The 24,331-nt window shown below is 39.6% G+C and overlaps 1 protein-coding gene and 1 long non-coding RNA gene across 4 annotated transcripts in view; one reads left to right on the forward strand and one right to left on the reverse strand.

Annotated features, from left to right (window-relative positions):
* Nucleotides 1-18,349, reverse strand: part of LOC137563596 (uncharacterized) — a 32,689-nt gene extending 14,340 nt beyond the window's left edge. For both annotated transcript variants that reach the window (XR_011030386.1, XR_011030385.1), the window contains exons 1-2: nt 18,074-18,349; nt 10,436-10,555 (exon numbers count right to left, since the gene is read on the reverse strand). This is a non-coding gene — a long non-coding RNA (uncharacterized lncRNA). The remainder of the gene's footprint in view (nt 1-10,435; nt 10,556-18,073) is intronic.
* The window catches only part of PUS7 (pseudouridine synthase 7), a 94,265-nt gene that overhangs the window by 44,386 nt on the left and 25,548 nt on the right, over nt 1-24,331 (forward strand). For both annotated transcript variants that reach the window (XM_068276258.1, XM_068276259.1), the window contains exons 6-14: nt 10,875-10,986; nt 11,088-11,165; nt 11,504-11,632; nt 12,430-12,555; nt 13,772-13,833; nt 17,210-17,370; nt 17,750-17,876; nt 21,190-21,291; nt 22,555-22,684. In XM_068276258.1, the coding sequence (XP_068132359.1) occupies nt 10,875-10,986; nt 11,088-11,165; nt 11,504-11,632; nt 12,430-12,555; nt 13,772-13,833; nt 17,210-17,370; nt 17,750-17,876; nt 21,190-21,291; nt 22,555-22,684 (1,027 nt within the window). The remainder of the gene's footprint in view (nt 1-10,874; nt 10,987-11,087; nt 11,166-11,503; nt 11,633-12,429; nt 12,556-13,771; nt 13,834-17,209; nt 17,371-17,749; nt 17,877-21,189; nt 21,292-22,554; nt 22,685-24,331) is intronic.

A 24,331-nucleotide genomic window follows, 5' to 3' on the forward strand; every position in this document is an offset into this window, starting at 1 on the left:
CTCTTCCTTCACAGAGAGGGGCGGGGAGAGGCGGCGATCCGTGCAGCGATTGACGTCAGGAGGGGCAGAGCTGAAGCTGAAGCTCTGCCCCTTCCAGGAAATGCCGGCAGATTGCCCCCGGGGCGATTTGGGGGGCTATGCAGCCCTCGTTTAGCGGTGGGGAGCTTGGGAGCACTGAAGCAAACTATAAGGAAGCTTTTGCGGGCCACAAAATATTGTATCGAGGGCCGCAAATGGCCCGCGGGCCACGAGGTTGAGACCCCTGATTTAGAATCTTGGACTTAAAGAGAACCAGAGTTGGGTTTGAAGAGTGCTATTAGGACACACAGGCTGGTTCTGCATACTATCACCAGCCTTTGTGTCTGTACTGTGTCCGCCCAGGCCCCCCCCCCCCCCCCACGCTCTGCTGTCCCCCATAAAAAAAAAAAGCCATGCTAGCGACATGCAGCTTGTCGCTAGCTGGCTGTTTACCTTATGTCTGCCATTCACCGCCGCTCCCCTGCCTCCTCTATAGCGCCGCTCCCCGCCTGCGTCCCTTCCCTCCTCGCCTCTGTAAGCTAATTGGAGGAAGCTTACAGGGGAGGGGAGGGATGCAGGCAGGGATCGGCGGTGAATCGCAGACATAAGGTAAACAGCCAGCTAGCGACAAGCTGCATGTTGCTAGCATGGTGGGTTTTTTTTTATGGGGGACAGCAGAGCGCAGGGGGTGCCTGGGGGGACACAGTACAGAGACAGAGGCTGGGCATTATATGCAGAACCAGCCTCTGTGTCCTAATAGCATTCTTCAAACCCACCTTGGGTTCTCTTTAAGCTTGAAGAATGTAAATTATATTGATGTACAATTTTTAAGATACTAAAGGTAGAAGTTTTTACACCAGATTCTGTCTGCACATCTTTATGAAAATGATTAAAACAACATTTTCCCATTTTATAAAAAAGACCACCACCTTGAAACACATTGTTGCATAGATATTTGGGTTAAAAAAAGACATCCATTCATCTGTTTAGCAGAAATGTTTTCTGCTAGCACATGAAGAGTAAGGGTGCACGTTCAGGCGCGCGCATGGAAACGTAACCGCAGGGACAGCAGACAGTGCATAGACTGCACTGTCTGCTGTTTCCATTCATGCACGGCGATACACCGCTGAATCGCCACACATGGTTTGCTGCATTTTGGGGCGAGTCAACCTATGCTCCCATTCAGTATGACTGGGATTGCAAGCCCCGCCCCCACCGGGAGAGCCGTGTAGGGCAGAGCCATGGGGCTCTGCGCTGCATGGAAACGAGCCCTAAATATTTAAGTGTTTGTGGTTTTTTTTGTTTTTTTTTTATTAATAAAATGATAGTAATTTTACCTTCTCCCTTTCACTGCCCTGGCAATGAGCTGCACTAACATGCTTTTGTGTAGCATTAGCATCTTGCCACTTGGCTGCTTAATCCACATCTCCCCTAGCTATATAGTCCTGCCCTGTGGAACACGCTGAAGGTGCGCACAGGGGCTCTACATGAATTCCTGTCACACTGGTGCACAGGGCATTTGTGCGAGTCTCAGCAACTTTGCAGCTACCCTCAAGCATCAAATGTAGAGATGGGACACTAAGGTCCTCGCTACAGGCTACGATCAAAAGCTGTGGTGGCGTATCCTGTCTGTATAACTAGAGTTCTCGCAGTGTGCCCGAGGGGTGTTTTAGTGCACACTATGGGAAACCTATGTGACAAGCTGCTGATTCTTTCCTGCATAGAGTCCAATGCAAGGGCTGGGATAGAAGGTAGTATTTTATTATTAAAGCATTACAAACACACATTATCAATTTACTTTGTGCCAGCAGGAAATGTTTTTGCTGGAGACTGTCTTTTTGTATGATAGTGGTCCTTTAATCCTTCAACTATATGTAACAATGATGGCTACATTCAAATATGTGGACAAAAACAATATTCTGTGCAAACAATGAGGATTTTTAGCAGAACAATTGGAAGAAAACATGGCTTGTTCTGATAAACATGATTTCTTACTTAGGATTTGCAACCAGCATTACATTACTTAGTAGCTGGTTAACATGAGCACACAGGCACATTTCTTATAGATGTTATACATTGGTTATGTTAACTGTCCTCATACATACATTTGAAGAAGCACCATTTTCACTGTCATCTTGACTTGCTATGAATGCATATCTTGGTGTAACTTGCTAGCTACTGATGACATAGTATATATGTATATGTGTGTGTGTGTGTATATATATATATATATATATATATATATATATATATATATATATATATATATATATATATATATATATATATATATATATATATATATATATATATATATATATATATATATATATATATATATATATATATATATATATATATATATATATATATATATATATATGTATATGTATATATATATATATATATATACACACACACACATATATACATATATACTATGTCATCAGTAGCTAGCAAGTAACTATGTCATCAGTAGCTATATATATATATATATATATATATATATATATATATAATGCTATCTATTTTGCATGTGGATGTAAATACAGTAGTTTCAGTAGGCTGATGTATTTAAAAACTGTTTGTCATTGTTTATGTGTAGAGGAGCAGCCATATTTGCACATAACATAGCTAGGCTGTTTCCTACAGTTATAGTTTTCACTTTCTGAAAATACCACAGGTTTTGTTTTTGTTTTTCAGGAGACATTTTAATGCCCATAGTCTGTTAAGCTTTTCCTCATACCCAGAACTTGCTGTTGACTATTTTGCTATAAAATTGACATTGTAGAGAGCAAAAGAGTTACTAACGTTATGCAGGCAACAAAATTGCTTGTTAGCTAGTTACAAATGAATATATTTTTTAATTGGTACATTAAAGGGAATTTGTCATTAAAGTACAATGAGGCTACAGCACACATATCTGACCACCCTCTCCGTTGCTGCTGGCCAGCCAGGAACCTACAGTCTCTCATGCAAGTAACAATTTGCTGTAGTGTTGTAGATTATGGATGACTTGGGGGTGGCCTCCTGTTGTCTACGTAGCTCTAGATGCCACATCAGCTCCCATGCTGTTTTTCTGCCTCAGTTGCTCATATCAGGGTTTAAAGCTTGCCGTGTGTTAAACTTCCTTATTCATTTTAAGAATTTTTTTTTACGTTTTGACTGAAGACTTCAAGGATTTTTAGCCCTTCTGGATAAGCAATTCCAATTACATATGACTGCAGCCTCCTGGAGAGACCTTTGATTTTATTGGAAGCAAGCTGTCAGATATTTTTTTTTTTTTTTACAGAGAACCAGTTGTGAATGGATAACATTTTAAATCTCTGTTATTAAGTTAAATTTGTTGTTGTGTTCAAAAGTACACCCCATGCAAAGTGTTTTTTTTTTCATACTGAATGTACAGGATCTTCTCAAAATAAATAGCATATTGTGATAAAGTTCATTATTTTCTGTAATGTACTGATTAGACTTTGATATATTTTAGATTCAAATACACACAACTGAAGTAGTTCAAGCCTTTTATTGTTTTAATATTGATGATTTTGGCATACAGCTCATGAATACCCAAATTTCCTATCTCAAAAAATTAGCGTATTTCATCCGACCAATAAAAGAAAAGTGTTTTTAAAACAAAAAAAAGTCAACCTTCAAATAATTATGTTCAGTTATGCACTCAATACTTGGTCGGGAATCCTTTTGCAGAAATGACTGCTTCAATGCGGCGTGGCATGGAGGCAATCAGCCTGTGGCACTGCTCAGGTGTTATGGAGGCCCAGGATGCTTCGATAGTGGCCTTAAGCTCATCCAGAGTGTTGGGTCTTGCGTCTCTCAACTTTCTCTTCACAATATCCCACAGATTCTCTATGGGGTTCAGGTCAGGAGAGTTGGTAGGCCAATTGAGCACAGTAATACCATGGTCAGTAAACCATTTACCAGTGGTTTTGGCACTGTGAGCAGGTGCCAGGTCGTGCTGAAAAATGAAATCTTCATTTCCATAAAGCTTTTCAGCAGATGGAAGCATGAAGTGCTCCAAAATCTCCTGATAGCTAGCTGCATTGACCCTGCCCTTGATAAAACACAGTGGACCAACACCAGCAGCTGACATGGCACCCCAGACCATCACTGACTGTGGGTACTTGACACTGGACTTCAGGCATTTTGGCATTTCCCTCTCCCCAGTCTTCCTCCAGACTCTGGCACCTTGATTTCCGAATGACATGTAAAAGTTGCTTTCATCAGAAAAAAGTACTTTGGACCACTGAGCAACAGTCCAGTGCTGCTTCTCTGTAGCCCAGGTCAGGCGCTTCTGCCGCTGTTTCTGGTTCAAAAGTGGGTTCATGCTTCCATCTGCTGAAAAGCTTTATGGAGATGATTTCATTGTTCAGCATGACCTGGCACCTGCTCACAGTGCCAAAACCACTGGTAAATGGTTTACTGACCATGGTATTACTGTGCTTAAAGAGGATCTGTATTGTTAAAATCACACAAAAGTAAACATACCAGTGCGTTAGGGGACATTTCCTATTACCCTCTGTCACAATTTCGCCGCTCCCCGCCGCATTAAAAGTAGTCAAAAACAGTTTCAAAAAGTTTGTTTGTAAACAAACAAAATGGCCACCAAAACAGGAGGTAGGTTGATGTACAGTATGTCCACACATAGAAAATACATCCATACACAATCAGGCTGTATACAGCCTTCCTTTTGAATCTCACGAGATCATTTGTGTGTTTCTTTCCCCCTGCAGCTCACTGAAGAGTTACAAGCTGATTGTTTGTTTCTTCTTGCAGACAGCTCTGCCAGGTTGTCTGTAATTCTGCAGTATGTGACTCATCAGTATGTGAACAGAGGATTTATCCAGCTTGTAAAAGATAAAAGAGCAGAGAAAAGCTGGCTAATGTAAATAACACACACAGGGGTGTGTGCATAGAGGGGGCATGCATAGCAGATCACACTGAAAAGTTGGCAGCCTTCCAGACACAGGACGACAAGTCCGACAGGGGAAAGATAAGCTGATTTATTACAGAGATGGTGTTAGTATAAAGTGCTGCAGTAAGCCAGAGCACATTATAATAGGTTTAGGAACCTGTAGGATGGTAGAAAACACAATGACATTTTTGTTACAGAGTCCCTTTAATTGGCCTGCCAACTCTCCTGACCTGAACCCATAGAGAATCTGTGGGATATTGTGAAGAGAAAGTTGAGAGACACAAGACCCAACACTCTGGATGAGCTTAAGGCCGCTATCGAAGCATCCTGGGCCTCCATAACACCTGAGCAGTGCCACAGGCTGATTGCCTCCATGCCACGCCGCATTGAAGCAGTCATTTCTGCAAAAGGATTCCCGACCAAGTATTGAGTGCATAACTGAACATAATTATTTGAAGGTTGACTTTTTTTGTTTTAAAAACCCTTTTCTTTTATTGGTCAGATGAAATATGCAAATTTTTTTAGATAGAAATGTTGGATTTTCATGAGCAGTATGCCAAAATCATCAATATTAAAACAATAAAAGGCTTGAACTACTTCAGTTGTGTGTATTTGAATCTAACATATATGAAAGTCTAATGTTTATCAGTACATTACAGAAAGTAATGAACTTTATCACAATATGCTAAATTTTTTAGAAGATCCTGTAGATATAGAAATATTTTATCTTCATTTATACAATATACAAAGATTGTGGGATGTGCAACTGAACAAAATCAGTATTTAAAGATGAGGTGATATATAATTAAAGGGAACCTAAACTGAGGCATGTGGATTTTTCCTTTTAAAATAATACCAGTTGCCTGACTCTCCTGCTGATCCTGTGTCTCTAATACTTTCAGCCACAGCCCCTGAACAAGCATGCAGATCAGGTGCTCTGACTGAAGTCAGACTGGATTAGCAGCATGCTTGTTTCATGTGTGTGATACAGCCACTACTGCAGCCAAAGGGATCAGCAGGACTGCCAAGCAACTGGTATTGTTTAAAGGGAAAATCCATATCCCACTCAGTTTAGGTTCCCTTTAATAAATAAAAAATAGGAATAAGAAAATAAACATACAAATCAAACAAAAAATATTGACTGATATGCTATATGTCTTGGCTCTAATACCTTGTCTCCTATGGGAGAAACCATCTCCAGCAGATATCCTTTAAAAAACAGTCTACCAGTATCTAACATGGCCATTGGTCATTTTTTTTTCTATCATTTACCCATGCAGTTTTTCACCTGGTTTGTACAATTTTTGATGGAATTTCTTGCATACACAGCCTGTTTCTGATCACCACACAGTATCCTAATGAGACATCAACTTAGGTTTTGACTTGGCTAGTCCAGATCACCCTTTTTTTTTTTTTTTTTTTTTTTTTTTTTTTTTAGGAATTCATTGTTGAATTTGCTTGATTTTACAGCCATTGTCATTTTGCTAGGTTACATTTGGTATCATTTGAACAGCAAAGGTTTTCACGGATCTAATTTGTGCAGTAATGGGAGACTGAAATTGGGGAAATTGCTCAAAAGGATTCGGAAAAGGTCCTTGCCTAGTGTCCCTCAGATTGTATCACTTATCAGACCAGTTGCAGTCCCTCTAATGCTGGAAATACATAGTTCTTTTTTGAGCCATTTAGATGACTCGATAGATAATTTCCGACATGTCCGATTTCCCGTTCGATCCTTTTGCCGCTCGATTTCTCATAGAGGTAAATAGAAAAAGATAAGAAAAACGAGCGGAAGATAAGAGAATCGAATGCAGAATCGAGCGGCAAAAACGATTGAACGTAGAATCGAGTGGCGGAAATGAACCGTGTATTCCCAGCATAACTCACCACAGACTATTACTTATGTTTGGCTTAATTTGCCCTGCCGATAGTCCAAATTGCAAAAAGTACACAGGTCTGTCATAGAGCAGGAGTTCCTAACCTTTAAAGGGATACTTAAGTCAAAAATAAAAAATTATTTTTACTCACCTGGGGCATCCCTCAGCCCCCTGAAGCTGTATGGTAGCCTCGCTCCGATCCTCCTGTCCCCACCGGCGGCTACTACCGGGTTCGGTGACAGCCGCTGACAGGCTGGGAACGCAAGTGATTCTCCGCGTTCCCAGCCGCTATATCACCCTCTATGCTGCTATAGCGTATAACATATACGCTATAGCAGCATAGAGGGTGATATAGCGGCTGGGAACGGGGAGAATCATTCGCGTTCCCAGCCTGTCGGCGGCTGCCGCCGAACCTGGAAGTAGCCGCCGGCGGGGACAGGAGGATCGGAGCGAGGCTGCGAGAGCACCATACAGCTTCAGGGGGCTGAGGGATGCCCCAGGTGAGTAAAAATCATTTTTTATTTTTGACTTAAGTATCCCTTTAAGTCGTGACGCATCACACAAAACTTTAAGATCTCCATTTCACTGCTGCTGGTATAGTGGCAGCTGCCCATCAGTGGCTTTTATTTCTGTCTTTACATTGGAGGCTGATAATCAGTGTCTGTTGCTGGCACAGTGGAAGCTGTTAATAGGTGGCTGATGCTTCTACTGGCACAGTGTTAGCTGCTGTTGGCAAATTGATAGCCACTAATAGGTTCTGTCTGCTGCTAATTGGCTTTTTCTGGTACAGTGGTGGCTGCTGCTACTTCACTCATCATGTCTGTCTGCAGTTCTGCCTTCCCTTCCCTGCTCCTCCTCCTCCTACTAACCCTCCACAATCGGGACTCCTGCGACCATTTTCCATAGTCCCATAGCAGTTACTTTAAAACACTAAAAAAATGTCCTTGAATGCAGACTCCGACAGACATTATTCCTATAATAAGTAAGTACTATTGGACTACGGAAGAGCAGAGAGGGAGGCAGAGACACATGTCTGGATTGGGAAACCCTGGGTCTAGAGGAATATTAGACTCAGATTCCTGGCAATATTGATTGGCCAGTTCCATCTGCTTGTTTGTTTGTTTGTTTGTTTTTTTTGTTTTTGTTTTGTTTTTTTAAGCCAAAATTACTTGCATCTCATTTACCTTCTCTAGGTCATACTTGGGTATCAACAAGAGTAAGTTGAGTTTAGAGTATGCACAGTAACTGTAATAAAGTCTCTAACCTCCAATGATTTTCTCATCCTTCCAAACTGATTTTAATTCTAATTATTTGGGGTAGTGTTAAATGTAAGGGTGTACATATTTTTTCTGCATGCAACTTTGCATTCACCTAAATTACACAATGGAAAACAGTGTAAATGGTATATGATGTTTGTCCCACTATATCATTTTTAGCAATAGTGTTGAAATGAAGATCAAATATAGGTATACTAAAATGTTAAGTTAGATTTGCATGGGGTGTACTTTCTTCCATGTTTGTGTAATAATGCAACAGTACTGGTATGGGATGCCATCATTTCTCTCTTTCGATGAAGAATGCTATTGCTCAGAGACTTAAGGTGGCTACATACCATACATTTTTTTTTTTAAATATCTGTTCAATTCAAGAATAGCAATCAATTTTTCTGACTAATTGTAACAATTCAAAAATCTGACCAATGTGCCACACACCTATGTTCAATTTTTCCCCAGTCATGAATACAATAATTAAAGCTCAGAAAAAATTGATTGGAACTGTACATCAAGTTATTGACAATCCATCACACACCATACAATTCTTGATAAAGTTAGTCTGAAATTTCCAAACATGTCCAATCTCCAAAAATTAAAAAAAACCTGGAAATTCGATCGGATTTATCAATCGAAAACAAAGAAAAGCTCTTGATTTTTCGGGGCAACTAATTGAAATTATCGAATTGGTCAAAAATTGGATCTTTTAATTGTATGGTGTGTGTGGCCATATTTAGTAAAGTGCCCACAAATGCTTTCTTATCCCCTGCCTGGGCTCTGTGCTGATTAGTCATTCTCAGCTGCAGGCAAAGTCTAACAGTCAGAAAAAAATTAACACTGTTCACACTTGTCATTATTTAGCACAATTAGACATTGCTCTAAAATGAATTTACATTACCAAAAAAATGTATATCTGTTTGGCTCACATTTACCCATGTTTAAAATGTAGGCTACTTTTGCACTAGGAAGTTGCATTGTATCCCCTGGAAAAACAGGATCGCAATGCAGAGGTAACATACAGTACAAAGAAAGTATGTTTCACTGTGACTGTTAGCACGCGTGTTGTGTGGTAACACACTGCATGCATGGCATTATTGCCATCGGATCCATTACACTGCACTGCCAAATGCCCGATATGAACAGTACCATTACATTATAATTGCAACTGCCCCTCTGTTACTACCACAGTCTGGAAATACGGGTCTTCAAAGTATTATACATTACCTTCTGCCACTCCCCCCCCCCCCCCCCCAGCAATGAATTCAGGTGTATCTGCCCGCCTCAGGGAATAAGAATTGTATTGGGGAGTCCAATTTGGGTTGGAGGTCCATCAATTTCCTCCCTTGAATATCTAAAGCTGAAGACGATCCCAATTAGGACTCAACCCTTCACGGATCTGTATCCAATCAGTTTTTAGCACTGTGCATTACCCATATCTCTTCTGGGTCCTGTAGTGATGCAGAAAGCACAGGTGTAACCTTATTACGCCTGGTGGTTCACCTATGCACACGTGGCTGTTGGGCTAGACTGGGCACTGTATGTTGCTGGTAGTCTTTTTAAATACTCCTTATTAAAACAGTATAGGGAAGCCCAGTGTCCCGTGATACAAATGGCCAGCTTCTCACAGAATATGCTGAAGGGCCACTCCTTTAACACTTAGTACAAACTCATTGCATCCATACCATGATTGTGCAGTGTACTTGATTTTTCCCAGTGCAGCAAGTTAGTACATGTTGCATTCAGAAAATCCCTACCCAACTTCAGGTTACACACAGCTGAGTTACCCATGTACATATGCAATAAGCCTGACTTTGAGTAGAATTCAACCGAGGGAGAAGACCTTAACATAATGGTACAAATGATTGTATCCCTCACCAGATAATCTACATTACCATTGATGAATGTGTATTATAACAAATACTCATTTGTGACTGGTTGTCTGTAAGGTACATGCCTGTCTGATAGAGGTTGAGTACCTGCCCAATGTAGGGCTGTAAAAAGTAACTATATAAAGCATCTGTGTGGCTGAGGTGAATGCCTTGGAGCTAACGCACACTTTGTGAGGCAGTCAATGGTAAATTCATCAAACCTGTATTAATCTTTTTGACCTATTCCCTTTAAACAACACTAAAAATAGGTATTTGAAGTGCAGACAAAGTTTAGAAAACCTGTGTAGCAGTTCAAGATCTCCAGTTGCTAATGCTTTATCTTACTAACAAGTTTGCTACAACGTTGCTAATGTGATGTGGTCCTAGTGACTGAGAACATAATGTGATGCAATACCACGTTTATTGATCAGTGTTTAAATACATTTGAACTGGGTCCATTTTCTAAGCCTTTACCTGCTTCTGAGGTCATTGCAACTTGCCACGCATTTGCTGGATGCCATTGTACCCTAAAGAATGGAATGACCATGCCGTCATATTTCTTTGCATGTCCACCTCTGACACATGTGAAGAGAACTGTAGAGAGATTAAACATTACTTTCTTGTGCTCTTTATGCTATACACTTGGACAGAGGTCAGAACAACATCAGGTAAGCAAAGCTGGCATTTCATAAAAATGACAATGGGAATGCCAACCATACATTTCAGCTGGTAATGCCTAAAAGCAGTATTTGTCTTTTAAAATTCCACAATGTTACACATTTGATGTTCACTTTAACTGATCCTTACAATCTTAACACTTTTGTTCATGTTTAACACCACTTATAATGCCCAGTGTGAGTTTTTGTATTTACATTTGTTCATTTTTTATTTTATTTTTTTGTTTTGTTTCAAGATCCCCGTAAGCATTCTTGGCCAAAATCCAGAGGTAGCTATTGTCATTTTGTATTGTATAAAGAAAACAAAGACACGATGGATGCAATTAATGTGCTTTCCAAATTTTTAAGGTTAGTATGATCATCTTACCATTTCTCAACACTGTTTGTCCTTTTGCAAAGTATATTGAAAACCGTTCTAAATTTTGCAAAAAAAATTTTTTTTTTTGTAGAGTTAAGCCGAATATATTTTCCTATATGGGGACCAAAGATAAAAGGGCTATTACTGTTCAGGCAATTGCTGTTCTCAAGTGAGTAACCATTTTCCTTTAAGATACAAATGTTATGGTCCACTGCTGTACAATTAACAGCATTGTTTTTATGAGATGTCTTACATTATCTATGCAATGCAGTAAGCAAATATGCTTCAAAATAAGTTGTTCCTGATAGATCTGTGGTGAGAAAACAAAATGTAGCAGGCTGCTGTATTTGAGTCTGTTTTATCTCGTGACATAGGTCAACTCTCTATTACTTGTGGGAAACAACCATAAGCCCAATTGGCAGCAGAAGTTAGTAATCTTAAGTTGATTAAAACTTGATTTTGTGTTTCATGCATGATTCCCCTCTTTTTTTTTTTCTTTTCTTCCAGGATTACTGCACAAAGGCTGTCCCATTTAAACAAGTGTTTAATGAACTGCAAGTTAGGAAATTTCACATATCAGAAGCATCCACTCAAGCTAGGCGAACTTCAAGGAAATCATTTCACAGTCATTTTAAGGTGTGACTTAATTGTTAAAGAAGTTTCTGCCTTTTGCTAGCATATAAACCTGTGTCAAAAATATAGGTCAGCCACAATAAACCTAAGGTGAAAATAAACTTATAATTGTATCTATTGTCCTAATCCTAAAAATTACTTTCTGTAAACCTATAGTCATACTTTGAAAATAAAGGTTAAAACATCCAAAGCATTGTGCTTTAACAGACGTGTTTTTGCGCATTGTATCTTGGTGCAAATCAGTCTATGAGCAATTTGCACCTCATAAGTTGCGGTGTGATGCAATGGATTTTGTTGTTACAACACAGAACATGAAGTTTATTAGAATTGAACAATGTTAGTCAATGAAGATGCTCATTGGTCATTCGCTTTTTGGGTGCGTTACGTTGTGTACCACTGAAATTTTTTATTTTTGGTCGTGATTTATGTATGTTATAATGCAACACCCCAGTGTAAAATACAAAGGGGAAGTGCATATTAATGTTCCTAGTTTGTACTGAAATTTATCTTCATTGAGGCACAGGAAAAAATAGTAGTCAGTGCCACAGTATTGCTTTAATATGTTGACAAATTGGAACCGCATGTACTGTAAATCTAACATTGCCAGAAAGTCCTCGGACCTTTTGTGTTTGCATGGGGCAAATTGATATTTTAAAACTGGATTGCCATGATGGAGAAAGTAAGTATCCCCCAGAGGGTTGTTTTTTTTTCTAGTTACAGGTTTGCTTTAATATGTTCACTTCTCGTATTACAACTGATACATTTGCTGTGCTCAGTTTTTTCCTTTTGTAAATTGACAGAAATATTACTGGGAATGATGAACAGGTAGAGCAAGCCATGACGTCTCTCCGGGATATAGGGTTCATAAACTATTATGGCATGCAGCGTTTTGGTACCACAGCTGTTCCTACTTACCAAGTTGGAAGGTGAGTTGAACATTTTATTTTATTTTTTTCCTCCTTTTATTTCGTTACCTTAGAACCATAGAAACGCTACTTGAATATAATAATAATAATATTAGGTATGAGGAATTGAGCAGCCTCCATATTCGTCTCTCTTCAGTTGTCCTTTAATCTAATCTAAAAATAAAATCATCTGGTCCTTATCAGGTCTTAAAATTAAGTATATACAACCTCAGTTGAACAACAAATCATGACATAATGGCCTATATTCAATTTAAGTTTTCTCCTAGGTGATATTTTCATACCTTATCAATAAATTGCCTTTTAAACCACCAGGAAGTAAAAAAAATAATCTGAATAATTTTGAAAGTACCATTTTCATCTACTTTTTGATACTTTTTAAATTGCAGAATGCTGAAAAGTTATTTTAAACAGTAGTTGAAAATGTATCTCCTTGGAGAAAATGAAAGGGAAAAAGTGAATTGAATAAGGGCCATTGTGTCGTATCAGACTTTACAGACCTTAGTTAGCATGTTAAAGTTCCTCACAGTACAATTTAGAAATAGACTTAACAAATATGGCTTGTTGGAAGGGTTTCCAGGAGAAATCCTCTTCTCTCTAAAAAAGAACATGGCAGTACGGCTTATCTTTGCAAAGAGGAGATGTTTGGCCATAACATATGGTGCCACGTATGGTGGAAACAAAAAGGATGTTGGCATAAACACTTCCAGTCTTTTTTTGTTTGATTTTATTCAAGCTTGCATGTTTGTATAATTTTTAGAATGAATAGGGATAAGTAATACAATGGCCACCCCTCTAGCGAATGTCAGAAGTATGAATAAACAAAAAATGTAAATGAAGATTTTAAGGCCCATAGATCATGTTCAAATAATATAAAACAACTTTTAATACAAACTTCGCAAGTACAAAGATAAGACATGTAATAAAAACAGTCCCTATGCCACGTAACAATATCGTCAATGGCCTAATGCACGTTTCACGGCTATAATGGTAGCAACTTCTTCAGAGGAAAAGTGTCGTAATATCAAAGATTGTGGCAGTAGGCAATTAAAAACATTGTGTGGATTACACTATAATGCCCCAGTTGTCCTTTCCATCAGGTCAGCCAGGTGGCATTCAGATTGTATTGATAAAGATTTGGTAATCACTGGAGAACTAATAATGAAATCCTTATGGTCCGCCCTTTAATTTGTATAACTTTTGTATATTTTTGTTACAGGGCTATTCTTCAAAGTAACTGGGAAGAAATGATTGATCTGATATTAAAACCAAGACCAGGAGGTAGGGATTGTTGAAATGAGTTTAGACTAATTTTAAAGTGTACCAGAGACAATTTGCCCCAGTTTTATACATACCTAGTGCTTCCTTCAGCCCCATCGGCACGGATCGCTCCCACGCCGCTGTCCTCAGTCTTCGCCATCTTTGGTACCAGGTCCCGTAACTTCTACCAGTTGGCGCATGCGCAGTGTGCTCCTCCATCTCTCTCCGGTGGCTGGGAGCGTTCTGTGCCTGCACAGGCTGGCTGAAGTTACGGGACCAGTTATTGAAGGCAGAAGACTGAGGATGACAGCATGGCAGCGATCTGTGCTGATGGGGCTGGAGGAAGCCCCAGGTATGTATTAAACTGGGGCAAATAATCGTCTATGGTTCACTTGAAGATCTTAAAATTTCTTGAATGACTGCAAACTATTTAAAGTGAAATTCAGTTGAAAAGGTTTTTCTCATCCTATTTTAAGTGAAACCAAATACCTATATACCTGTTGAGAATAGCACTATTACATAACTTGTGCTGCTTTGTAGTGTTCCCTTGCTCTGAATCATTTTCTTAGCATCTTTGGGAGTAGGCGGGGCCGGGAAAAAACTTAACCCCTTATGGTCTGTGAAAACAGGGTGGTATACAGGCTGCCACACTCATTACCTGCTGTAACCTTAAAGAGGAACTCCAGCCTAAACAAACATATTGTCATTAAGTTACATTAGTTATGTTAATTAAAATAGATAGGTAATATAATCTCTTACCCAAAGAACAGGCAAATGTTTGATTTCATGATGGCAGCCATCTTTTTGTTTGAAAGGAGGTGACAGGGAGCATGAGACACAATTCCAACTGTCCTGTCCTGAGCACCTCTCCCAGTTGCTAGGAAACGTGAATAACATAGGAAATCCCATCATGCTCTGCACAGCATCAGGGAAAAAAAGCCCGAGCTTTTTTTCTTTGATGGGTGGAGCTTAGCTAAAAATGCAGCTAAAAATGATGCTTTGGTAAGAAAAACAAAGTTCTGATGCTGTGAAACTGTTAAAGAAATACCAAGCCTTTTCAGTTCTGCTGAGTAGATTTTTAGTCCGGAGGTTCACTTTAAGGGGAAGGATGGTGTGGCAAAGCTGCCACTTGGTAAACATTCCAACGGGAGGGGATGGAAGTAACTGGTAGCATTAGCTTGGTTCTATTAGGAAAGCTTCTGGGGAGTGCTGTAATGTGACAATGCCTTTGAGATTTCTGGCACGGTTTGAAGAGAAAAAATTTTTTTTGCACAGTATGTTACTGTACTGGGATTGTAAGGAGTGAAACACGAAAACAATTTTGACTTGAAATGGCTAGAACTACAGCATAAATATCTGTTAATGTGGCATAATCAGAAAACAATAGCAAAATGTCTACACGGTCAAATATGTTACCTCCAGCACTGTCTATGCATGATCAGTTTTTGCCATTTTGTGAGATCTTTTAAGATACATTTCCTTACAAGGCAGTAATTCACAAACCTGGGGCCATATGCAATTAACTTTTTCTCCTGAGTTTTCTCCAAGGTGATATCTTTAAACTGGTGCCTTTTAAGCCACCAGCAAGCAAAAAAATACTCAAAATAATTTTTATAGTACTTTTTCACCTACTTTTTTGTAGTTTTTCTATTACAAAATGCTGATAATCTATTTTAAAAAGATGTTGAAAATTTCTCTCCTAGGAGAAAACTCAGGTGAAAAAGTGAATTGCATATGGCCCCTGTTCTTAAGCCTCACCAACATGCAGGTTTTGTGGATGGAACTATGACTATACCAATAAGTATTGGTAACAATCCTTACACTCTATATACAGAGAAAATGTAAGGGCTATTGAGCAATGAATAGTGTCTTAAAGGACAACTGACGAGAGAGATGCATGGAGGCTGCCATGTTTATTTCCTTTTAAGCAATACCAGTTGCCTGGCAGCCTTGCTGACCCTCTGCCTCTAATGCTTTCAGCCATAGACCCTGAACAAGCATGCAGCAAATCAGGTGTTTCTGACATTGTCAGATCTGACAGATTTACTGCATGCTTGTTTCTGGTGTTATTCAGACACTTCTGCAGCCAAACAGAGCAGCAGGACTGCCAGGCAACCGGTATTGTTTAAAATGAAATAAACATGGCAGTCTCCATAGTCTTCTCACTTCAGTTGTCCTAACCAGTTCGGCCTATCTGGACGAGCTTCCTCGTCCAGATAGGCGCTGCTGCCGCCGGCTGGTGCGTGCGATCGAGCGCGCCCCCGCTGCCTGCTGCTAGCCCCCCCCCCCGATCAGTGAATGGGAATATAATTCCCATTCACCAATCTAACTTCCCCGCAGAAATACCGACGCTTTCTCTCCAAAGAGCGCGGTGTTTCTGCCCCCAGGAAACTTCTCCCCAGCATTTTAGTTCCTGGATGATGCGAGATCGTTCGCATCCAGGACGTTTTTCACTGTGGCCATCTTGTGGCCAAATAGTAAACTGCACCCACATACATTTTTAATTAAAAAAAAATTATTTTACATTTAAAATTAGCAGTCTCCCTCCCACACCAAAAATTACCCACATACACTTTTTTTTTATAAAAAAATAAAATAAAAAATACAATTAAAAAAAAAAACAAAACATATAGTTACCCAAGGGTCTGAACTTTTTAAATATGCATGTCAAGAGAATGTTATTATATTATTTAAAATGATAAGCTTATAAATAGTGATGGACGCAAATTGAAAAAAATGCACCTTTATTTCTAAATGAAATATCGGCACCATAAATTGTGATAGGGACATCGTTTAAACGGTGTAATAACCGGGACAGATGGGCAAATAAAATACATGAGTTTTAATTACGGTAGCGTATATTAATTTCAAACTATAATGGCCAAAAACTGAGAAATAATGAATTTCTTTCATTTCTCTCTTAATCTTCCTTTTAAAATAGATTTAGAAAAAAATAATTAGCAAAATGTACTACCCAAAGAAAGCCTAATTAGTGGCGGAAAAAACAAGATATAGATCAATTCATTGTGATAAGTAGCAATAAAGTTATAGGCGAATGAATAGGAGGTGAACGTTGCTCGGATGCATGAGATTTTCGGACTGCGGTGCTGAACCGGTTAAATCAGCACAGAATAGGTCATTAGATGCAATGACAAGGCAAGTCAAAGCGGGGAAGTCAGTAGCTAGGACTCCACTAGTATCAAAACTTTCCCACCACTTCCTTAGAGGAAAAGCTTTGTGTTTACAACTTTCAGTGCGTACATCAGTAAAGCAATGGTAGCTTACCCGAAATAAATTCTTATGACTCTGTACCAACGTATTTCATTTTTTTTTCAATGCAACCAACATTAAGCTTTATTCTGATATTTTTTTTTTTTTTTTTTTTTTTTTTTTGAAGCTGAAAAGGGATATTTAGTTAAGTGCAGGGAGGAGTGGGCAAAGACAAAGGACCCAGAAGCTGCACTGAGAAAATTGCCTGCTAAGCGCTGTGTGGAAGGTCAGCTGCTTCGAGGGCTTTCCAAATATGGCTTGAAGAACATTGTTTCAGCCTTTGGCATAGTGAGTAGATGTGTGCTGTGTGATTTGATTAAAAAAATAGAGCTTTGTGAGAATCCCACTGTAAAAGTACAAACTTGCTGATGAAAATGTTTTATTTACAAATAAAAAAATGCTGCATCCTGCTCATCAGTTGAAATACGAAATTAGTTAGTGTGTGTGTGTGTGTGTGTGTACACACACACGTGTATGGATAGAGTGAGTCAATAATTATGTGCATGAGGAATACATTGAAAATCAATCGACCTTTTAACAGTCTCAAGCATTCATGTTGAGATATGATGCTCTAAAACAAAATTTGTATTTAATGAGTAATTAAAATGTTGGCCACAGAACTTAATACTTTCTTTTACTGATGCCTACTTTGTGTTTTTTGTTTTAGATACCTAGAAACAACAGGCTAATGTATATCCATAGCTATCAGAGCTATGTTTGGAATAACATGGTGAGCGAAAGAATTGAGGAATATGGATTTAAAGTTGTACCTGGGGACCTTGTGCTTAAAGGAGGTAATGACCATTTTTTTGCCAGAGAAAAGTGTGCTTGGAAAGCAAGAACACTCTTTGGGCATGATTCACAAACCTATTTTTCTCTGTTTTTACCTTATCTATATTACTTTTTTTAAGCTCCCAAAGAGCAAAAATATACTATAATTAAGGTAAGAAAAGTAATATTGAAATGAAGTTATTAATCAGGAACAACTTACTTTGAGTGATTTATTTTGCTTATAAGTGTGCTGAAAGGTTATTTTTAGCAAATACTGTAGGTGATAAATAAGACCTTTTATGAGAAGCTTTGTGAATAGAGCATTGTCTTCACCCTGTTGTATAGTCTTTATAATGCTCCAGTTCACCCTGGTGGATTTTGCATTGTTAGTCAAGGTGGATAGGAGACTAGTCCTTGTTCAATTTCTAATAATACCTATACTAATATGGTATATAATAAAACCCCTGTGTCTCTGCGTCCTCCTGTGTCCCCGTGCTTCCAGACCTTGACAGTTTGCTGTCTGTGAACCTCATTGCATTGTGGGAAATAACAGCTTTTTTCAACTGCCAAGCAAGCAACATCTCCCTGTGTACATAGACTGCAGACAGCGGTGGGGGATGGGCGAGCAGGATGCTTCTGTACCAGTGTTGCGGGGGGGGGGGGGGGGGGCTATAGCAGCAACTGTTCCAGAGAAATTGTCGGTAACAAAAAGTCCATTGCTTGACCCAGGTGTTTGTGCGCAAAATATTGGGACAGCAGAGGAGGCGTTTCTTCTTCTGCACAGAGCTATGTTGTCAGAGGGAAAGACTAGTTGGTGTCCTCCCTGACAAACCACCTGTAGGTTACTGTATGGGCGGAGTTTGGAATGTTCATACAATGCTGCTCAGTCCAGGGCCACAAAATTAGAGCACCTGATCTGCATACCCATTCTGGGTCTGTGGCTTAAAAGCATTGGAAGTACATCAATAGAATAGCCAGGCAACTGGCATTGTTTAAAAGGAAACGAATAGGGCAGCCTCCATTTCCTTATTACTACATAATCACCTTAAACTACACCTGTGTCAAAGATGACCTCAATAAGGTACAGGATGTAGTGGATGATGAGTGCTTTCATTTCTTAGTTTATGCTTTTTATATTTTCAAATTCATGTTTTCAGTCGATTGTGGAGAAAATTTAATTGGTGGCTCCGTACCCTCAATTTGTCTTTCTGTGTGTGTGAGAAGGAGTGACTGTTGATTTCCCTGAAACATTAGACTGTGCTGATTTGCAAATGAAACATAAATATGACTGGTTGCCATGAGTAACAAACTCAAATGCTTTCCACACATATGGGGCTCTGGGCTGCAGTTCTATCTTTTTTGCTGGAAAAGCTGTTTTAGGCTGTGGAGCTCAGGGTTCTGTAGCAAGGCTACTTATTCTAGGATAATTGAAGCCTGGTACCTATTTATCTTGTCACCAGCATCCCATGACAAGAGCTAGTGACATTTGGCCACTGGAAGTTGCTACCCCTGCCAAAGTGGCAATTAATTTCAATAACACTGGCCACAGCACCTGTGGTGCGTTGCTATGCGACATGTGTTTCAGGCGACACAGAAGCTGCAGCACATTGCTGGGGTGTACAAGCGGTACCACTCGGTGCATGATTGTATGGCAATCAATGGCACTAAAACAATATTTGTAGATTGTTGTGGTAGCGGCGCACATGCGCATAATAGCAAGGTCGTAAGACATGCTACCTTTCTAGAAGTGTGCACTTGACTGACGGGACAGGCGCAAGTGATAATGAGATTCATATCCAAATAATTCTGGGTCATATAAGCTATTACAGGAAAACCAAGAAGTCATGTTCTGAATTTGTGCTGCTAAGTAATAGGGTTGGAATGAGGGCAATGCTAATCCTCCTGATTCATTAGGATTGATCAGTTAAGTCTAGCTCTTTTGTGATTCCATATAAAGCTAAGAATGACAGTGTACTTGCTTAAAAAAACATCTTTAGTGTATAGATAGGCAATTGGTATAGTATGTTAAGTATTTTGAGTAGAATTACCATTTTCACAAGGTTAACCCTTCTACCACTAATAGATGCAGTTTAGACCAGGAAGGATATTTTGACTGCACCAAAGCTTAATAAGGGAAATATTTCAATCAACAGGTATATTTTAGGGTTAATATATATTTGAACACCCATATCTCTTAGACCTGTAGGGCTGTGGCTGACCACCACCGTTGACTAAGCATCTTAAAGACACAACTGATTTGTGGTTATTCAAGGGAAACTGTATTTAGAAGAATATGGAGGATGCCATATTTATTTCCGTTTAGACAATAGCAGTTGTTTGGAAGCCCTGCTGATCTATTTGGCCACAAGAGTGTCTGAATAACACCAGAAACAAGCATGCAGCTAATCCAGTTATAGCTTACAAAAATTTCAGAAACGCCTAATCTGCATATGCTTGTTCAGGGTCTATGGCTCAAAGTATTAGAGGCATAGGATCAGCAGAACAGCCAGGCAACTGGTATTCCTTATAAGGAAATAAATATGGCAGCCTCCATATCCCTTTTGCTTCAGTTGTCCTTTAAGTCGTGCTAAAGGAACTTTATTAGTAGTTCTCTCATGATTCTTAGAGACAGATTAATGATTTTGCCCCATTAGCAGCTTTTAATAGAGTTCTCATTTGGCATAAGTGTACTGCTTTTGACCTCAGTCGGCAGAACTGGTTGTACTGTAAATTTTTGGAATGCTTTGATCTGTCTCTGCTAGTAGAAAATATATAAACTGAAAGCAGAAGTCCTCTGTTATTGTCTCACATTGCCCCCAGTGACAAGTGATCATAAATACACATTGCAGCAGTACTAATTAGAAGCAAGGAACTGTAACAAATACAAAATAAAGTGCTAAAATAATTTGGCCTGGAGCACTTGCAAGCCTCTAAATTGGCTGCTAAAGGGTTATTCCTCAAGGAAAGTGGAACTCCGCTCACAACCTCCGTCTACCGACAGTGCAGGATAGCAGGCTGCCAAAACCTCGGATCCAAGACTGTACAAGAAGTGGAATCCGCACGATGTCGGGCTATGATTAAGGGCGTGTGACGCCCGAAACATGTCAGCATGTGGTTTTGGGTTAGCCTGTCGTGTTTTATGATCCAATAAAGATTTGCAGTTTCTACCGACATCGTGCGGATTCCACTTCTTGTACAGGTTATTCCTCAACTAGTAGGCTGTGAGGAAAACTACATGCACATTTCCAAACATTCTCTGCAAGTTTGGGTAGTTTATACCTTTCTAGACTAAGAAAATGTATACATCACAAAACTAAACACGTTTTAATTTTACAGCCGCTGCAGTTGTTGTTCAAGAAAATGAAGTTGACAATTATAGTATTCATGATGTTGTAATGCCACTGCCAGGATTTGATGTTATCTATCCAAAGCACAAACGTAAGTATGGACACAGCTTTTTGTACTTTCATTTACAGATTAGATTCGTCTTTTTGTATAATTGGGAACACAGGCAGTGAGTGTAACAAGATGGGTGGTAGAGATTTAGTATAAAGTAATAATTGTTTGTAGTTAATTATGCAGTTTATAAAATGTTGAATCCTAATGCTAGGTACATACGCTACAATTTTCTGTTACATTTACCTGCCAGATCATTTTTTTTCCAACATGGCCGATCGAAATTAAGATCATACCTGTTGGAAAAAATCGACCTGGCAGGTAAATCTAACAGAAAATTATATTGTGTGTACCTAGCATTAAGCTGCATCTACACGCGTAGATGCGGCGGCGATGTTCCTTATCAATCGAGCCGCTGATGTGGATCGATTGATGAGATCCGACAGGACGGAATTCCCCACCGCCGATTCCCTGCTCGCGCCCCGCGAGGGGACAATGGCAGGGAATCGAGCAGGGGCACCGGCGGGGCGAGCGGGGACGCGGCGGGCACGCACAGGGACGCGGTAGATGAGACTTTAGACACCAGCTCTCAAACAAAGTTGGGTTTAGAGAGCGATATCTCGATTAAAACGAGGTACAATACTGATATGTTTCACCTAGTAGTATTATGCAAGGAAGTAATTTGGTAAGAAGGGAGACTAATTATTATTTCATCTACCTGAAAAACTTTAAAAAGCCATGTGTAGTTAAACAGATCTCCAGGAATCAGCCCTTGCACCCCCAAACAAATAAGCCCTTGCCTCGAACAAAAGATAACTTGGTACAATGCAAATTTAAAAATTCCTGGTCACTGATCTGCCCTGAGGTCTGGAGACTTCAAGAGGTTGAGTGGTATATCACCAAAGCTTCCCTTTGCGTAGTGCCTTCTAGAAATAGGAAGGCCAATGTAACCACACGCCTTTATTCTTGCTGCAGACCCTAAGTGAGAGGGTCATGTGTACACACACACACACACACGCTAATAAAGAGGTATGTCCTGGAAGAGGGAAGACGGGAGGATGGCAGTCCACATAGAGGAGTAATTATGTGCATCCAGTGTTCATACCTGGATTGAGGCAAGACAGGTGTTTTTATCCTATTTTATTCATCTGTTGGTGGTGGAGGGGGTAATAATCCTGAAAATTACTGTAAACAAAAAAGCAGTAACCTATTAGTTCCCAGTCGTGTATGAAGAGATGGAAAAGACAACTTTGAACAAGGGTGGAATATGAGTGGTTTGTGGACAAAACGTTTTCTTTTCTTCAGTTTCTGCAGCTTATGAAGAGATGCTTTCTGCTGATAAACTTGATATTAACAATATGAGACACAGGGTAAGAGATTACTCCTTGGCCGGAGCTTACCGAAAAATCCTTATAAGACCTCAAGATGTCAGTTGGTAAGCAATACACTTCTGAAATTTTGTGCTAATTATGGGGATAGATTAATGAAACTGTGGAGTCGGATGACACCATTCCCACCAGAAATTTGCAAGAAATAATCCATACAAGAAAATGTTGGGTATTTCACATTATTATTATTATTATTATTATTATTATTATTTTAAATAGTAGCGTGGGTGTTTTAAAATTGTACATTGGCTACTGTCCACTGGGACTGCATTTTGAACATTAAAAAATCTTCAGAGTTAATTCGTGTCGACGCCATTATTTTGTAGGTGCTGAAAAAGTTCATGGTTTTTGTATTCTGTTATTTTTCTGCAGAGAATGACCACCAGTAGGATTTGGAAAATGTGATTTCTTGACATTCTACACGTGTTCAAAAACCCCATGAGTTTTCATGTAGTCACTTCCCTTAAGTACTATATAATTAGGGCAGCATAATTTTATACATTTTTGACACTAGGGCCTTGAAACCACAAACTTTCAGTGTCCTTTTAAAGAGACACTGAAGCGAGAATAATTCTCGCTTCAGAGCTCATAGTTAGCAGGGGCACGTGTGCCCCTGCTAAAACGCCGCTATCCCGCGGCTAAACGGGGGTCCCTTAACCCCCAAACCCCCGCAAAATCAACGACCAAATTGGTCGTAGATTTTGCTGCTCCTAGAGGCAGGGCTAACGGCTGCAGCCCTGCCTCTAGTCGCGTCTATCAGCGGTGCATCGCCGCCTTTCCCCCGCACCTCTCAGTGAAGGAAGACTGAGAGGGGCGGGGGAGAGGTGTAGATACGCGCTGACAGACGCGCGTGGGGCAGGGCTGCGGCAGTTAGCCCTGCCTCAACAAGGAAGAGATCCCCGGCTGCTCGGAGGGGATTTGTGAGGTAAGGGACCCCCGTTTAGCGGCGCGATAGCGGCGGTTTAGCAGGGGCACACATGCCCCTGCTAACTATGAGTTCTGAAGCGAGATTAATTCTCGCTTCAGAGTCTCTTTAAGCGTGTTCCGGAGGGTTTGACAAAGAGAGAGAGTAATTTTAAACAATTTGATTAGTTGCTAAAGAGAGCATAAAGGTGAAGTTAACATTTCTTTAAAAAATCCGCTTTTTAGGTTTTGTTTTCCTTTTGTTCTGTTTTGTTTTGTTTTTAATAGTGGTTTAGCTTTTTTTCCTCATCATGAATTAAAATTACCGTTTTCTGCAAACCTGTCAAAATGAGAAAATAATCTAAAATAAATAAAACCAATATTTATCCTGAGTTTTAATTTGCTCTGCTGCCCACTGACACCAAGCTATTGTTTTAAGTTAAGTACATATGCTACAGTGCTGGCCATAATTATTCATACCCCCTGGCAAATTTTGACTTAAAGAGGAACGTCAGCCTAAACAAACATACTGTCATTAAGTTACATTAGTTATGTTAATTAAAATAGATAGGTAATATAATCTCTTACCCACCCTGTTTTAAAAGAACAGGCGAATGTTTGATTTCATGAGGGCAGCCATCTTTTTGGTTGAAAGGAGGTGACAGGGTGCCTGAGACACAGTTCCAACTGTCCTGTGTGCTGATCACCCTTCCCAGTTGCTAGGCAACGTGAATAACATAGGGAATCCCATCATGCTTTGCACAGCATTAGGGAAAAAAGTTAGCTAAAAA

This window comes from Hyperolius riggenbachi, chromosome 3, assembly GCF_040937935.1.
Source record: "Hyperolius riggenbachi isolate aHypRig1 chromosome 3, aHypRig1.pri, whole genome shotgun sequence".
Taxonomy (NCBI): domain Eukaryota; kingdom Metazoa; phylum Chordata; class Amphibia; order Anura; family Hyperoliidae; genus Hyperolius; species Hyperolius riggenbachi.